Raw genomic sequence first — 18,366 nt, 5'->3', positions numbered from 1 at the left:
CAATTTCAATATAAACTTAAAAAATACGTAAATTATTTAAAATTTTCTAATATTTACAAAGGAAGAAATATTTTATAATCATTTCTTTAAGTAATATGTCGCTATTCTTAGTAGATGTTTGAGCTATAGAATTCTATAATGCCCGCATTTATAAGAGCCAATACATTTAGAGATGCATCACGCATGTTTCTATTTGGTGCACCATTTATTTTTCGTAAACTTTGACTACGGTGCTGTAGTAGTATTGTATTTTGTATTTTTTTTATCTCACAGATTATATTTACTAGTGAAAAAAATTGCCTTATTAATATATATTAAACTAATTTTAAAATGAATTTATTTAACAGTAAGTAAATTTATACAAGTATTTTGTATGTGTAATTAATTTGATAATTTAAATTGAAAATTTTTTTCAGGATTTATTTTGAGAATAAAAAAATCAACAAATTTACGAAATACAAGTAGTTTTGCTGAAACTATGGAACTTTCAGACGAAATTTTACCATCAATTTATACAAGAGAAACCGATCCAGTTTATCATAATGAAAGTCATTTGAATAAACTTTATAATATACCGTCAAAGGACTGCGCCACTATATTAAGTCATGGTTTAATGAATCAGTATAAAATACAATTAAAAATCTTTAATGAAATGTCCATTCTAATTAGAAAACCTTCGATTGAACTTTTAAGTTATTTATCAAAATCAGATTATGCTAAACCTGTTAATAAGTATGTTATTTGTATCCTTTTTTTATTGATGCATATTTAATTTTTTAAGTACCCATAACTGTTATAATTTTTATTATATATGAAAACCTGAATTGATAATTTAGATGGTGAATGTGGAAGTGGTAAATCAACACTTTTATATCATTTATTACATTATGGTTATAATACAAACAAAATCATTGTATATGTTAATCATGGTAAAATTTATTATATTTATAATTAAATTAGAATATAAAAATAAATGTATATATATAAGTTATAAATAATTTATTTTTTAGCACAATATTGGTTTACAAAGCCTAAAGAAATTAAATATTCTGAAATAGAACGTAATATTATAGATTTACCAATTGATACAAGAATATGGCTTGATAAATTTAAATTATTAAACAATCATATTCTTTGTCAAGCAAATGTAAGCCAATCTTATATTTTTTAATTTTATGTTGTATATGTACAATTCTAAGCTATTTAAGATTTTATAGAATATTAATTTTCAGATAAAATTATCCAAAAGCTATAAATGGGGTACAGGTGCAAATTTTCCAAAAGATTCATCATTAATTGATTTGATTAATTTTGGAATTGATCAAACAAGATATGCTAGTGAAATTGTAGCTGCCTTAGTTAATGAACTAAAACAAGCTAGTAGAATAGGGTTGTGTAATGTTTTGGTGTTAATTGATAACTACAACATTTTTTTTTCTCATTATACTCAAATTAAAAATAGTCTTAAGAAGTTTGCATTAACTTCTGAATTTAGTTTAACACAAAATTTTCTAGAAATCACAAAATCTGATTGGTGTAATGGACAAATTATTGTTACGGTTGATACTGCAGTTAATAAGGTAAATAGATAATAATCAAATGTTAACATAAATTAATAGAATTAACAATTTAAAAAAATATATTTATATTTGGAACAAAAATCTTTTTCTTTATTAAAATTTTAAATGATAATTATAATTATTCTTATATATATAGGATAGACAAGAATCTCATCTACCTCGTTACTTACTAACAAAAGAAGGTTTCGAACATTTAGATCCATTTTTACCAATAAATGTTGAAAATTATTCTGAAGATGAATTTTATACAATGATTGATTATTATAAGCATAAGAAATTGATTAGAAGTTTAACTTCCAATGGTGAAAAAGAATTAAAATTGTTATCTGGTTATAATCCTTATAAACTCATGGATTTGTGCAAGCATTTATAATAAAATATAAAATTTAATACATAATAATATATTTAATACTAAAATTATTCTAACTATTGTTCATCTTTTTATTAATAACTTAATAATAATTATTATTAATAATAATTAATAACTATTCTTATCGTTTAAACACTTATTCTGCAAATATATAATCTATCTTATATTACTTGTAAACCAATTTTTTGAAAATGTAAGTTTATAAAATATTTTAAATTTAATTTTCATTTCAATATTTAAAGATTTAAAGATTTAAAGTAAAATTAGTTTTATTATTATTTCTCTATAATATAAATAATATTAAAAATATAAATTATACAAGATATTTTATAATTTTCATTGTATATTTGATTAAAATAAATTTTATTTATAATCTGCTATTACCTTGTATTTAGTACTGAATTTTTTTTTAATTTTATTTTTCAATGTTTTAAAAAATTACCAATTTATTCATAAATCCAAGTATTGAAAAATGTTAATAGTAATATTAGGTATATCCTTCAAGAGAAGTTTTGGTTGTATTCTAGTAGCATAAATATACTTAATCTTTATCTCAATTATTTATCTTTGGATTAAATTCTCTATTTTTATCTGCTATATTTAATTTATATAATTTTATTAAATAACTTTTAACACTTTTTTAAGAATCTTTGTTGTGATTTTTATTTATATCACATACATTATTTGAATAGTTTTTAATAAAAATATAAATTACATATTTAATTATATAAATAAGTTTAGATAATATTTCAAAACTTTAAAAAACTTATAATGTAAATTAACCTGTTAACTTTGAAAGTAATTAATTTTTAAATAAACTAGTAAACTAAATTGTATTTTTGAATTTGAAAATTTTATAATATAAATATTCAAAAAGTAAGTCAACAAATATTGATGTACTGGGAATTAAATGCTTCGTTATTAATTGTACTACTAATTTTTATTATAAAAAATTATGAATTTGAATTTAATTTTAAATTTAATCTTATTAAATCTTACATTTGGATTGCTTACTTTTATATATAAGAACCTTTTTTTTATTTTCATGAATTATTCAATTGCTTTTAAAATATATGCTGAAAATATTTTGTTTTTCTTCATATAGTTGAGAATACATATTCAAATACAATTCTAGTAATTTATTGTTAAACTGCATCGACATTCGCGTTGCCCCTTTTATTATCTGTTCTTTTGCTTTTATGTGGTTATAACAATTTACGATAACTTAATTTATTTTTATGATAAAATATAAAAAGCTATTTTTAAAAAATACGTCTACATTAAAAAATTTGAATAACATTTCAGTAAAAAATTGATCTCTTCTTAAAATGAATAGAAAATGAATAAAGTTTAGGTTTTATTATTTTTATTTTTTCCATTTATTTTCATTGTCAGGTTCATCTTCATTTAAGGTATTGTTCAACATACGGTTCTTTTAAGAACACGCTTCATTCTAAATATAAAAATAGATATTATTAACAATTTCAATTAAATTCGATTGTGATTATGAAAGCATCCTTTACCTCATTAAAGTGAAATAGTAAAAATATTAATAAATAATTAATATTATTATATTTATATTATATTAGATTTCTGATACTGCTTTAATGTATTAATTTATGTAATTTACGAAATAATTTGAGCCAATTAGCTTAAAAAACTTGTATTTATAACATTTTTTTTTAATAGACGTAGTAGGTTTATATAAAAATAAATTAATTACATACTAAATTAAATTTTGTCATCAATTACATATACACTTACTAAATATTCTTTTATTAAATCTGCCTCTTTTTTGCACTGTATGTACGTTGCATAGAATAAAGAATTTACGATTAAAAAAATAATTTTAAATATACTTTATAATTTACAATTGCTTTTTACAATTAAAACTGTATTGTAATTAGAATAGATGTTGATTCTTTTTCTAAAAATTTACTTTTTTGACATAACTATTTTGCATTCTATTTCATTAAAATTTTAGTTAAATAATTCACCAAACATAACAAAACATTTGCGAAAATTCTGTATTGGAAATTTTAAGTTTTAAAAATTAATCATCGAGCATCGAAATTTTGAAATTACTTTATATAGAAATTTCTACAAATCCTCTATATTTTAGTGGATATATAAAATAAACAGAAAGTGATAAATATTGAAAAATGATATATTATACGTTTAACAATTTTAAGAATTATCAAAGAATGTTAATATAAATTACTTATTTCATATTGAAAACAAAGTTAAAATCAAAATTATACAACTTAAATAATACAAACAATATTTGAAAAATTTCCAATTTTAAATTGATTTTTTAATATTAATATACAAGTAAAACAACAATGAATGGAACAATTTAAATAACTACAATAATATCTTTTAATGAGTAAAATGAATTAAATAAAATATTCTTTGATTTATTGATAAATAATAGAAAGTCTAAAATCTGTAGCTTTTCATAAAAAATGTTTTGAAATTTTTTCTTGATTCATTTAAATTTGATAATGAGAGATAAAAAATATTGCCTATAAAATTGTTGTAACTAAATACATTTTATACCTTTATTTTATCATAATATTTTCAATCAATAAACCAAAACGTTTGAAACAAAATTTTAATCCTAAGATTTACAAATAATGGCGAATCTTCGATTAGTCAATCCTGACGTGTATTTCAGGCGAATAAAAAATATTTCGTTACTATAAGCAAGTATTTCAGTATTGTATCCTACAAAAATACGTTAACTAATAGTTATCTATTATAGCATTTTTTATCTATATGATTTATGAGTCTATATTTACAGTATAGATGGATTCAAAATTAGAATAACGGTAATAAAAGAATGCAAAGTTTGCTTTCAGGAACACGTTTAACACTAATTAAAATTAACTAATGATCTAAGCCCTATTGTAATACACAATGTGGAATTAACAATTAAATAAAAGAAGATATATATATAACGAACGGAGATACAATTTGCAATATTTTTTTTTAAATAACTTTGTCAACCAAATTAGTACAATATATAGTAAATTTTAGCTCATTAATTAAATAAGAATCAATAAATAGAACTAACAATGCTATTCATAATTATATTACATGCATTTATTATAATTATATATTATTAATAAATTTAATGGATTGTAAATATTAACAAATATTCGGAAAAAATACAAATTTAATATCAATAACATCGTTCAATTATATAAAATAATTCTATATTATATATTATACTTATTTATATAAAATATTTGTGCAATTTATAATTTTTAAAATAATAAGAATAATTAAATATTTTATTTTATTATTTTTATATATTTAACAAATTACAACATAATTAGCCAAAAGTTTATTTTATGTTACATTCTTTTTTTTTATTAAAAATATATGATATATTTATTTAGGAAACAAAAATTATTTTCAAATCATTTTTATTACAACTGCATTATTTTATTATAGTCTAGAAAAAATCTAAATGTTATTCATGTATAAATACAATTTTATTTCAATCTATTTCGTCTATATATCTATGTGTGGCTATACGTTTCAGATTGAATATTACAAAATTGTTTTATATATAAAAAAATATGTTATCTAAAATTAAATTACCAATAGAGTTACTGTAAAAGTAATGCTATTCATCTGTACATTCTATAGCTTTTATGTTTATTTGGTAGAAAAATGGAATATTGCTTGAACTAAGCATATTATATTTATATATATATATGTATATGTATATATATATATATATATATATATATATAGATAGATTTAAAATCGTTAAAAGATCTGAAACATAAGTTAGTCAGTTGCAATTATTTATTTCATCACTACATGTTACTTAGCCAAGGAAATGAACAAGTTTCATTTACTAATCTGCTGCTCGTTATCTATCTATAAAAAAATAAAACAAACTTTTTCCAACCATTTTCTCAGTAAATTTTTAATTTAATACGCAATAAATATTTCATATATAAAATAAATCGTAAATTTTTTAAAAATAATTTAAAAAAATTAATTTTGCTAATTGCATATAAAAGTCTATTTTGTCAATTTAAAAATTTTATTTAATATATGTATATAAACATCTAATTTCTTACGTTTCCACTACTACATTGTTACAATATAGTTACATAATTATTTTTTATTTTTTAAATGACCAAAATAAAATAAAAAATTAAATTAAAATAGATTTTGATGTTACAATAAATATGTTATCTTATCAGTAGTTTCGTGATTCATACCTCGTTGATACAGTTGAATAATAAATTTTTTTTAATGAATAAAGCAAAGTACAAATTGATAGTATACATTTAATGATGTTGAAGTACAGATTTTATTATTTTAATAGTAGGTTATAATATATATTTGTTTATATTATATCAAAATATTTCAACTATTAATAATTTATTTATTTTATATAAGATGTAAATTACAATTTTAAGAATTTGATGCAATTCGAAGAACATCCTTTCCTAGAAGTTGAATAGTTTGTTTAACTTATTCATCTAATACTTTACTTGTAATTTTAAATAAATGATAGATTTCTTTTTTTTATGTAGTTAAAGTGAAAGTAGATAAATATTATCAATAACTATTGACTTACCTCTAATAAAATTTTGTAATTACCTATTTACTAAACCAGTAAAAAAAATTAAGAACATTTTTCAGTATTTTATCAATGCAAGAATCTATATTTATGTTGTAATTTGTAATGTCACTGGAAAATACCTTATGCAATTTAATAATAAAAAACATTTATATTCTACTTATAATAAATTATACTTATATTTATATTATATTATCTAAAAACAAATTATACATATATTATTTTTGTTTAGACCATACTTATATCAAAATTATTATTTTATTCAGTTTTGTTTATTATAATAATAATTTTAATATTCTATTATTTTAAAAATTTCACACAATATATAGATTTGTAACAATATAATTAATTATCTAATCATATTTTATAAATTATGGTGGAATGTATTTTGTCCATAATATGAGTATTATTTACATTGATACATCTCTTCCCTGATGAGTTTTACCATTATTGCAATTTCCATTCGTTTGTTTTTTATTGTTTGAATAAGAGTGTATACAAATGAATAAAAATAGGTGAGACAATTAAATAATATACTTAAAGTATTACTAATGTATGTAAATCTACAATAAAAAATAAATATTAATATTCTTATTTAATACATTTACATTGATACTGGATTAATTATATTACAATTGAACACATTTACCTCTACTAAAATTAAAAACTGAAAAATTATAGAACAAATATGAAAAATACTATTTTATATTATTTATACTTCACAAATTGTATAAACACGGATGCAACACAAATTTTTTATAATGTAAAATAGAGGAAACCATGAGAAAATGGTATATCGACTCAAATTCTTAGATTGAAACTCAGTTATGATTTAATTAAAATATTAAATTTAAATCAGCCTTAAATTATATTTTATATAAATAATATTTTATATAAATTAAATTATATATAAATAAAATATAAATATATATATAAATATAAAATATATAAAAAAAAACAAATTATTTTACAGAAATAAATAAAAAAATTTTAATTTACTACTTTCAATGCGCACTCTGTAGGTAATCATTGGAATTGTATGTTTAAATTGTACGGTTTAAAAAATATTATTTTACTAACCTTCATTATAGTACTTGACAAACTTAATATAATAATTTTATACATTTCAAATAAGTATACCGCTTTATAATAAGTTTAAGAAATGTCAAATTCACCTAATCAATCAACCCAATTTGTTCCTATTAATGGTAAAAAAACATATTTTTGTTATTTATTGTTCATTATTTTTAATTAAATGGTTAATGTTCTTTAAAAGAATTTTATAATGGCTTAAAACATTTGTATAGTATATTTATATAATACAATTAAATCGATCAATTTATTATTTAATTAATAACATTTTATAACAAAAAATATAATAAAAAATTAGAACTAGTCCCACATAGTTACAATTAAAAAAAGTATTGAGATTAATATAGTATAAATTATAAATTTGATGTTTTTTGTTGAATAAATTGATTTTTTATTAAATCAGTATTATCAAGATTGAAAATATCCCCAGGAAAAAATCTTACAGGTAATGTAAGAATTGTTCGTGACTTAGCAACTGACATACATTCCAGTATTCAACAATGGAATGTAATTCATTTAAACGGTATTATTATTCTCAAAAATATTGCAAATATAAAAATTGATAAAACCTATCCTGAAGAATTAAAAGGTCTATGTGAAGATTTAGGAAAAATCTGTGATGAATCAGCAAGTAACGTAAAAATGTGAAATATACATTTCCCATTGTTTATTAGAATTAAAATTATGTATGTTTTAGGATAAAATTGTTGATAATCTAAAACTATTGGCTAATAAAATGAAGGCAATTTCTGATTTATATAAAAGAACTGATAATTTATTTACAACATGGCCAGTCAAAAAATTTGGTAAATATTAAATTGTTTAAATAAATTTAATTTGTTATATATTACTTATACATTTATTTTATTTTGGGGCTGAAATTATATTTTTTATATAAAATATGTTACTTGCAAACCTTTAAAAGTTGTTGCTTGTAATTGAATTTCATTTGAATCATGATTTTCTAATTTGTAAAAACATTTATTAAAATTTTTGATCATAAATAAATTATAATTATAGTATATTATAAAGATCGTATGTTGTATTTACTTAACAAATTACAAAATATTCTAGTTTCTACATCAGAAAAAATATATCAAGTTTATCAAAAGGAAGCAATAGTAAAAAGAATTATTTCAGAAGACATGGCACATGATTATAGAGATTCTTGGAAAATCTTACATCTTGCAGCATGGGTACATCAAACACAAATATCTGATAATGTAAAAACTATTTTGGAATCAATGCTCATTGAAACTAAATTAAGATGAGGTACTTGTAAATATTTAAATATCATATTTCTTTTGAAAACAGAGAAAAGAATATTTTACAGAAATTATTACATAAATTATATTGGAACACCAATTAATTAAAATAGCTTAAAATCGATCTTGTCAAAAATATGCATTCAAATTTATATACATTTTTGAGATTTTTAAGGAAAGATAAATAATTATTTTAATAAAATAAAGAACTCATGCAAAATTTGCAATATTCAAAATATATTAGAAAATACTAGGTATACTAGGTTTTTTTAGTTTACATTTATTTTAAATATATTATGTAATGTATTGAATTGTGAACTGAAAATTTAATTTTCTTTTAAATGCTGTAAATCATATTTGCTATTTATTTTTCTTTAGTCATTAATATAATTTTAATAAATGAGATATGTTATTCTTATTGACACTGTACATCCACAAAAATGAAAGTTACACAAAGATTTGTTTTTTCTTTAGAATTGTATTGATTATTTAAGCGTTATGTTTATGTATTTACTATTTTTAACTTCATACATTATTAGAAGATACTGAATATTATGTTTCATTTATATTGCAATGAACAATAATAATCAATAGCATTAGTTATTGTAATAATTAGACTCCTATAATAAAATGTCGTTCATTTCTTACACTTTTGAATGTACAAGAATTATATATTTACAATAACTTATATGTTTGACATCTTGCATTTAGGACAAATAATTAACATACGAAAATGTAATAATTCTATTTTAATTTATAAAAATTCTTAATAATTTTGAAACACTTAATGTAGACTAGAGTATCTCTTTATTTTTAAAGAGCTTTTTTTAATGGAACTTATTATATACTTAGGTTTCAACGAACTTTTTAAGTATACCAGAATGTTTCTGTACAAGACGCCAACTATTTATTAACATACAAGAATCTTGGATCCGTCAATTTACATTAAAAATATAATTGCCCCTGAAAACATGAATTTCAGTCATGTAGGCTCATACGCTTCATTAATAAAATACTAATTGTGTAAGATAGGATTAAATATTCAATAAAAATAATCTTTTCACTTGCACAATTTCGTAATAAAATATCTAATATTTCTTTGTACACTATATATATTACACGAAAATTGATCTTGGAAGGTTAAGTTAATGCTACTTGAAATTATAAAATTAATTATGTTATCTTTTTTGTAAAATTTACATTTTAAACAATGAAAATGCAAATACTTTTGTTCTAAAAAATAAATATATAATTTTTAATTATTAACCATTAATTACCTTCTAATAAAGTTATTTTTAATACAAAATTAAGAAAAATTTTTTTTAATATTTACCAAAATGTATTTAATATTATTATAATTGTTATAAAATTAAAAATAAAATTTAAAACTTCAAAATATATTGATATAAAGAAAGTATTTTTTTGTAAAATCATATATTTATATGTTAATTTCTTAGAACAATAAGTATACAAATAAATTTGACACGATTCTATAAATTCTAAATTTAATTTTTTACTTTTGCTTAGCTACGGAAAAATAATCTCGTTCCCATTAACTTTACCTCTTTTAAGTAAAAAGAACATTTAAACCTCTTTATCAACTTCTAGTATTTCTATTGAATTCTTCGCTCAGTTCTTCAAAATCAAGTTCTGTAACTAAATTTCCATTTCCATGTAATAAATTACTTTCTAATAAATTATCTGGTATCATAGTCTTCAGTCTTTCAGAAACTATTTCATCTACCATATTGGAATTATCAGCTAGTTCCATGTGCTCTACAAATTTATCATCAATCATAAGATTTTTGTCCATAACGCCAGTATTATCGAGAATATCTAAATGTCCGATATCATAACTCGTAATTTTTGTTATGTCTAAATTATTAGATGTTTCAAAAATATTAGATTCGATATTGTTGTTGTTACTATTCGTTGTTATCTGAACAGAATTCTCGTCAACTTCAACGACGCTATTATTATTGATCACTTTTAAATCTTCATTATCAAGTACTGTCATTGTTGATGCTTTTGGTACTAATTTCCTAAAACCTTTGTTATTATTAAAAGTATCTGAAACACCACTGGATACGTAATGAAAACCATTACTCTGTATTTTTCCAAATCCTTCAATTTCCTGACGAAACGCTCCAAATATTCCATTTTCTAATACAGAAAAAGATTCTTAATTGTTTACTTTCTCTAATTAATTTTCTTCATTAATTCACATAATTAATAAATATAAATAATTTTGTTATTATAAGTTATTAGGAATTAATGTATATTTTATTAAATTTGAAATATTATTAAATGACGAATCAAATATAATATCAAATTACTTTAAATACTCATAATAATCAAATAAACTTAAATTAGTTTCTTACCCAATTTTATAAATCCTTCTTCGGTTGGTTCCAATTTTATAAATGCTCTTGGCAGGTTATCTACTTTGGTTTGGTCATAATTACCATTCAATTTTGTAAAAACATCTGTACAACTGGAGTCCAAATTCTCTCCCAATTTAGTGAAGGTAACTTCATTCATAAAACTGGAATTTGGAGTTGACGAAATGTTAATATTTAATTTCTGGAACCCAGGGTTATCTGTAGTTTCAACTTCAGCTCCTGAAGTTAAAACTTTTGAAACATCATTTACTGGACTTGAATTATTCCTAGGCATGAGGGTAAGAGCGCTCAAAACTTCTGGGCAATTAACAGACATAGAATCTATTCTTCGTTCATTTAGAAAATCTGAGACACTAAGATCAGAGCTCTCTGAAAATCCACTGGATAATCTTTCTTCTAAATTGTCTTTAGCTACTTGTAAATAAAAGAGAAAAAGAATTAAAAATAAAATTAATAATTTTTTCAATATACAAATAAAATGAAAGAAAATAAAAAAAACTATCGTATAAGTTAAAAAATAATAGGGGTTTCCTACTTATATGCAGATTCACAGTATGGATTAGATAAATATAAAATATTCACTTAATATACTATTTTATTTACCTTCCTCTAATACAGTTTCTGACTTCTGTACTTTAAGAGGCGGCTCAGTGCTACTTTCCATTTCAAAATTTTCATTTGAATTCCTTTCTTCCGTATCTATTTCTTCGATATTCAAAGCTTCATTGACTCTATAAAATCCGGAATTGAGAGCGAGTACATCACATAGTAGTTCCTCATTCAAATCTACTACATCGTCGTTAAGTTTATCCTCGTTATTTGCCGCTGATAACATCGTTCCGGTTTTTTCACGTATACGCTCAACAAGCTCCTTAATTTCTGTGAGAAACGTCCGAACATTGTTTTCAGACTTGAGGATAAGGAGATCAAAAAGCGAAAGGGAATTGACTACTGGTTTGCCAGCGATTTTAGCAATTTCCGCTCCTTCACACACAGATATTGCTTCTTGAAGCTTCATTTGACGTCGCTCAGACTTTGCCTCGGGAGTGACATACGCCCAAGGACCACGTTTTTTGCCTTTTCTTTTCAATGGATCTTGAGGTGGAGTCTATTTTAATTTTAATTATAAATATTTAAAAATTAATTATTGGTATACTGTAATTGAAAACTTCAAATGATAAATTAAAATTTAGTTTTTAAATTTTTGAGTGATATATATTAAAATATATATATATTTTTTTTTTCTACAAGTCATTTCTATGTGTCAAGTTAAATTAAAATGCATCGATATAAAACATCTATCCTATTTTTACATAAAATGTTATTGTTCAAAGTTGAATAATTGAAAACTCATACCTGTTTCAATTCGGCTTCGATAGTCGGTGGCGGTAGTTGATCGGGACTTCCATGATCTGGATGCATTTCGAAATGTCTGGCCATTCTTGTTCTGCCTAAGTAGATTTTGCTACATGTGGGACACCTAAAGTGATCGGATATCTTACGCTTCGGCACCTCCAAACCTGCTAGCAGTTCTGTCCTTTGGATACCATCTTCCTCCTCGAGTTTATTGCTGTTAATGCAACCTCCACTCGTGTTGTAATCGCTATAGCCACCATCCGAGTCATCCATGTCTGGTTGCATAAAATCTAAGTGATGTAGATGTTTATAATCGCGCACCATGTGTCTAGGAGGCCTGGACAATCTACCGGATCTTGTACGCGCCACAATCTTTTTCCGTTCATCCTGTGTATAAGTAAATTTGATTATTTATTTCGATCGCAATAATAATAAAAAACGATGATGTAAAAATTAATAAAAGCAATTTTCTTTTGTATTACTTAAAAACATATTCATGAATTGATAATACATATTTAACTTTGAATTAAATTCGTAAGAATTGTTAAACACTTCTTAAATTCTATCAATAGTAAAACTTTAATATAATATTTTTATATTAACTTTAAATAATTTTTTGTATTTACTTTAATAAATATTTTAGTTCTTAATTAAACTAATTTATTCATTCTTGACTCGATTAACATATAAAGTATAAAAATCTATATTGTGTTATTAATAAAATAAAATAACTTATTTAAATTTCTTCTACAGATACTTCATCATATTTAGAATAAATTTAGTCATTTTCGTACGCGTAAGTATAAAAATAAAAATTCATATAAAAATAAAACTAATATTGATAATATTATAATTATTCGTAATTAACATTAAAAAAACAAATATCGAATTTCATTAATACTTTAATTCTCAAGTAAGACGCTTAAAATACCGTTCTTTCTTCAATTTATCTTTTTTATTATTACAATAAACATTAATAATATTAAATATTATTATGGTTTTTTTAAATTTTAAAAATTTATATAATATATTTTACTATAAATTTTTTAGCAAGCAATATAAATATTTTCAATGTAATTTTTGTGTGATTATTTTGTTACAATATATTGTAATATTAAAATTCATATAAAATTATTTTAAAGTATTGAAAAATGAATAGTAATTTTTATCTCTAAGTTTATGCCGTCTTAAAAACGTATAAGTATTACCTTCCCGTCATCCTGTTCTTCTTCAGGAGTTAGTTTATTAGTTAAGATAGGCGGTCTTATAGCATTTTTCTTTGGCCTACCCCGCTTACCTCCCCGATTTTTTAGTAATGAACTTGGACTCTTCATTCTTAGATCCATTTCGTCAGGAAAAACCAGTCTATGGAATCAATATTTGCACTATCAACATTTTTAAGTGTTCATTCTAATTTTTATGTTTTGATAAACTTGGATAGTTTTATACCTATAAACGACTTTTTCGTTAGGATTCGAAGATTCTTGACTACGTTGGTGCAGAACCTGAGCTATCTGCTTCAACTGAGACTGCGTCAAACGTTGCATACTGCAAAATTAGTGTTTTGCATCAATTTTTTGTTTTGTTCCTTTTTTTAGATGTGAAAACAACTTCATAGTATGCAGCCATTGGTACTTCAATTTTAATTTTTATATTTTTCAATTTTTTATAATTATTTTATAAAGAAATAAACATTTTTTTTTTTAATAAAAACAATAAACGAATTTATTTTATCAAAAATTTAAAGTACTGTTCAATACTATGTAATTAAAAATTTATGTTAAATACTTTTTACACTTTGTAACAAACTTTTTATGTAATAATTTAATTGATATTTGTTAATATTATATAAATCTGATAAACACCAATTTTCAAATTAAAAAAAAACTTATTAAAACAAAGCATTTATTATAAAATATAATAAATTTGTTCATTTTATTTTAAGCTCTAAATGAATGGCATATAAATTAAATTTTACCTATGAAAAGTATGACCTTGTTGTACAATTTGGATGGGATTTTCACTAGATCCCAATGGTTTGTTTATATCTGACTCTAGCTTAGTAATAGTTTGCTTTTGTGGTATTTTTTTTTTAATACTTTTTATTATAGAATTCATACTCTGTTTTAATTTTGCAGTAACTAAAGGCTTTATAGTGTCTGAAAACTCAATCTGTTTGATAGAATTTTTTTGGGCTATAAATGTATTTGTATAATTTTGTTTCGATAAAATACTATTTATGCTCTTTGTTTGAGGTTTCAGGATCGACACTGGTGTATTAGAAGACTGAGTTCTAATTTTTGAAGTTGAAACGGAAGTTGACTTTGAATCATCAGTCTTCATTGCTGGAGCTGTTCTGAATATCACTGATGTACTAGTATTTTTTGACGATGCTAAAGATACCATTGGATTTTTTATATATGTAGTTTTCAATAATTGTGTAGGAAACTGGATAGACTTTATAGTAGAAGTAGTTGCATTTTGTTTAATTGTATTACTATTCAATAAAGACATAGTTTTTACAGATGTTTGGGAATTTGAAGTTGTTTTCAAGATGGGGGTAAAAAATTGTTGAAGATTTCCTTTTTGCTGAATTTGACTTTGTACAGACTTTCCAGTAGACTGACAAATCTACAAACAAAAAATATATAAATTTACTACTTTATATATTTATTTTTAATAAATACAATACAGTATGCTTATAATTTTTTTTAATATATAAAATTATTTAATTTATTTTATATTAAAAATACATTGGGTTAAATAATTTTTTATTATTCACTTTTAATTGTTTATCAACTCACCAAATTTTGTGTTAATGCAGGTGCATTATTCATGTTCTCCATTGCATATAATGATTCATTCATTTCTTGATCATTGTTATCACAGTTTTTGGAAAACAATTGTGAGGTATTTAGTAGTTGTGTAGATATATTATTTGTTGTACTAAGAAATTGTGTCCCTGCAGGCATAGCTTTAATTAATTGTGGAGATATAGTATTTAATAGTGATGTTTTTGGAAGAAGTAAAGAATTTTGTGAAGTATGTATAGTGTTTGAAGTTTTAGTTGTATTAGGTAATATTCTAATATTCTTAACAGGTGTAAGTACTGTTTGAGCTGGTTTGATAATAAACTGAGAAGATGGTAAAATCACAGGAAACCTTTGCAATATTTGTGCTTGAGATTCAGTAATACTGTTATTTGTTTGGGTATTAGCTGAAGATATATTGATTTGAATTGTATTTTGTAAAAAATTTCTATCACATTGATTTTCAGCATTTTTTGAAGCTTTTTGTTCTAATTTATCTTCTGTTTGATTTATGTGAACTTGAACAATATTATTTGTTTGTTCTGTAATTATGTTTTCTTCATCTTGATTAAAATTTTCTATTGTTTTTAATGTTAAACTGGATTCAATTGATTCTTGCTGATAATTCTCATTATGAGCACTGTAAAAATATTAATATAGTTTTTAAATTTAATATTTTAATTTTGATTAATTAAAAAATGTATTAAATATAATTCATAATAAACTAAATCAAATAATATGTAGAAGAAAATTTTGTTATTAAAGTGAATAAATAGAAAACATTTTTTTATAAATTTTAAACGAATATTAGAAAAATTATAAAAAAATATTATTTTTTACAATTGAATTGTAGTAAATAAATCAGGTAATTATAGTAAATAATAAAAAGTACTTTATAACCTTGTTAAAATTTATATCATTTGTACTACTTATGATACACTGACTTAATTAACAATAAAGAATAACATTTGTATATTTGTTTAATTGTTTTAGATTTGTTTATGTAAATGGAAATAATCAATCATTTTATATCACAATAATAAATTTATGTATTTACTTATTTAATACTGTATAATAATTTAAAATGATTATCAACTACATAACACATTACATAAATTACTAAACATTCATGAAATAAAATAAACAAAAAATACATACTTTTGTGTGTACCCATCAAATGTAGCGCATGTATCATCTCCATTATGTTTTAATAATCCACTTTCAGTCAATTCATTAATAATCCGCTGTGATTCCTCTTGGCTTAAACTTTGTTGTTGCGATTGTTCTAATTCTCTGCAATTTTGGAAATCTGTAGTGTTAGCCTCTGAAGACTGATCGTCGAATTTTATGGTTATACCGAGTGCTGCAGCTTGTTCTGCTGTTAATTGAATAACTTGAGCGTCACTTGCATCGTTCTGAAGAAATGCCACAAACTCATTATCTTGATCATCTTCGTCGACAACTTGCTGAAACGCTTGTTGTAAAAGATCTCTACTACCGCTATTCCCATTTGTAAACACGCTCGCGCCACCGATTTCTGCCATCGTGCAGCTGCGAACGCGTTTTTCTTGTTAGTAAGTTGATTCTCTTTTCCTCTCAAATTTCTACGCGTGAAATTTTCGAAAGATGGATATTTGTTTCACAAGATATTTACGCGTTCAAAAAGAGGTTAAGTTTGCATGCTGCTTATATCTGATATACAATATGCCGACGGGGACGGCGCGCGAAAAATTTTTTCTCCCTCTACGTTTGATTATGTTGCATTTATTATGGAAGACGCGCAAGCTATACTTCTTTTTTCTATTCTTTTTCTTGCTTCTCTCTTTCTCTCTTTCTCTCTAGATGCGTATATATGTGCTTGTGTATGCATTTATATTCTCTGCGCTATTGTTGACTGCAAGCAATTAATTTTCTTTATGTTGCACATACACTATGGACGAAACAGGGGTACCAAACTTAGGTATGGTTATATTGTCTGAAGTAAGTAGAAAGCTAATCTTTTAAGCAATTATAGTCAAGAAGTCCAGTTCTGTTTAATTTCTTCTTTTAAAAATAAAAAGCGCGAATATTCAATAAAATCATAATGAGACCATTGTGTTAATAATAAGAATTTAATTATATATAATATTCGGTAAAAGATTATTCATCTAAAATATTTATATAAGCAAATGTTTTATTGTACAGTAAGAATAAAATACTGTAGTAGATACACTAATTCATAAAATCTTTAGCAAAACGATCAACAAGCGTTCAACTACTTACCTGACAGAGTGCAAGTAGAATAGATCGAACACCTACTCCATAACGATAAAATTAAGAAGACTGCAATTTAAAACATTTTAATTTCATTTTCAAGTTAACGCAATAAAACATAGATCACTGACACCAAAAATGAATAATCAGAGCTAACAAAAGGTATTTCCAATTACAATTGTTGCGATTAATAAATAAAATTTAACGGTTCTTATAAAAAAGTGTATTTATTTTAATTTCCCCTTTCATTCTTTTGTGTTTTTTTCATATAGTATTAAATTATTAATATTCATCATGAATATCATTAATATTCATATAGTATTAAACACTGTAATGTCAGTGTTTATATCAAAAGGTTTATATCTTTTAAATAATAACATTTATCTTTTATCTAATAGAAATTTTTGGCTGAGATAAAATAATTTTTAATCTTTCATAGTATTTTGTACTTTAATAATGCTATTTTTAAGTCATTGATATCAAACACTAATTTATAATTCTTAAGATAAAAACAATATCCACAAATAAAATGTGGTTGTAAAATAAATTAATTAATATAATGATCATATCCAGAAGGAAATCCAATAAAAATTTGAGTTGTAACAAAATTTATATATATACACGATTAT

At 22.6% G+C, this 18,366-nt stretch overlaps 3 protein-coding genes across 4 annotated transcripts; 2 read left to right on the top strand and 1 right to left on the bottom strand.

The window, feature by feature from the left end:
• Nucleotides 1-328: 328 nt before the first annotated feature.
• On the top strand, nt 329-1,995 carry mRpS29 (mitochondrial ribosomal protein S29). The gene is made up of 6 exons (XM_011498628.1): nt 329-346; nt 417-743; nt 837-929; nt 1,011-1,147; nt 1,233-1,580; nt 1,717-1,995. The coding sequence occupies exons 1-6, from the start codon at nt 331-333 to the stop codon at nt 1,951-1,953; spliced, it is 1,158 nt and encodes a 385-aa protein (XP_011496930.1). The 5' UTR covers nt 329-330; the 3' UTR covers nt 1,954-1,995.
• Nucleotides 1,996-7,655: 5,660 nt separating this feature from the next.
• On the top strand, nt 7,656-9,979 carry LOC105361449 (cyclin-dependent kinase 2-interacting protein-like). Its single transcript, XM_011498627.1, has 5 exons — nt 7,656-7,767; nt 8,055-8,278; nt 8,349-8,457; nt 8,726-8,923; nt 9,769-9,979. The coding sequence occupies exons 1-4, from the start codon at nt 7,722-7,724 to the stop codon at nt 8,920-8,922; spliced, it is 576 nt and encodes a 191-aa protein (XP_011496929.1). The 5' UTR covers nt 7,656-7,721; the 3' UTR covers nt 8,923; nt 9,769-9,979.
• Nucleotides 9,980-10,405: 426 nt separating this feature from the next.
• On the bottom strand, nt 10,406-17,341 carry LOC105361448 (uncharacterized). 2 transcript variants are annotated; one of them, XM_011498625.1, is made up of 9 exons: nt 16,643-17,341; nt 15,479-16,124; nt 14,653-15,305; nt 14,124-14,222; nt 13,883-14,039; nt 12,675-13,061; nt 11,922-12,426; nt 11,298-11,732; nt 10,406-11,079 (listed from the first exon to the last, which is right to left on the bottom strand). In XM_011498625.1, the coding sequence occupies exons 1-9, from the start codon at nt 17,026-17,028 to the stop codon at nt 10,514-10,516; spliced, it is 3,834 nt and encodes a 1,277-aa protein (XP_011496927.1). In that variant the 5' UTR covers nt 17,029-17,341; the 3' UTR covers nt 10,406-10,513. The 2 variants fall into 2 exon arrangements, with proteins under 2 accessions (XP_011496927.1, XP_011496928.1); XM_011498626.1 differs by having other exon boundaries at nt 11,298-11,729.
• Nucleotides 17,342-18,366: the final 1,025 nt, after the last annotated feature.

Source organism: Ceratosolen solmsi, unplaced genomic scaffold, assembly GCF_000503995.2.
Source record: "Ceratosolen solmsi marchali unplaced genomic scaffold, CerSol_1.0 scaffold30, whole genome shotgun sequence".
NCBI classification, from domain to species: domain Eukaryota; kingdom Metazoa; phylum Arthropoda; class Insecta; order Hymenoptera; family Agaonidae; genus Ceratosolen; species Ceratosolen solmsi.
Note: the sequence above shows the minus strand (reverse complement) of the source record. Positions and strands in the feature narration are given on the sequence as shown.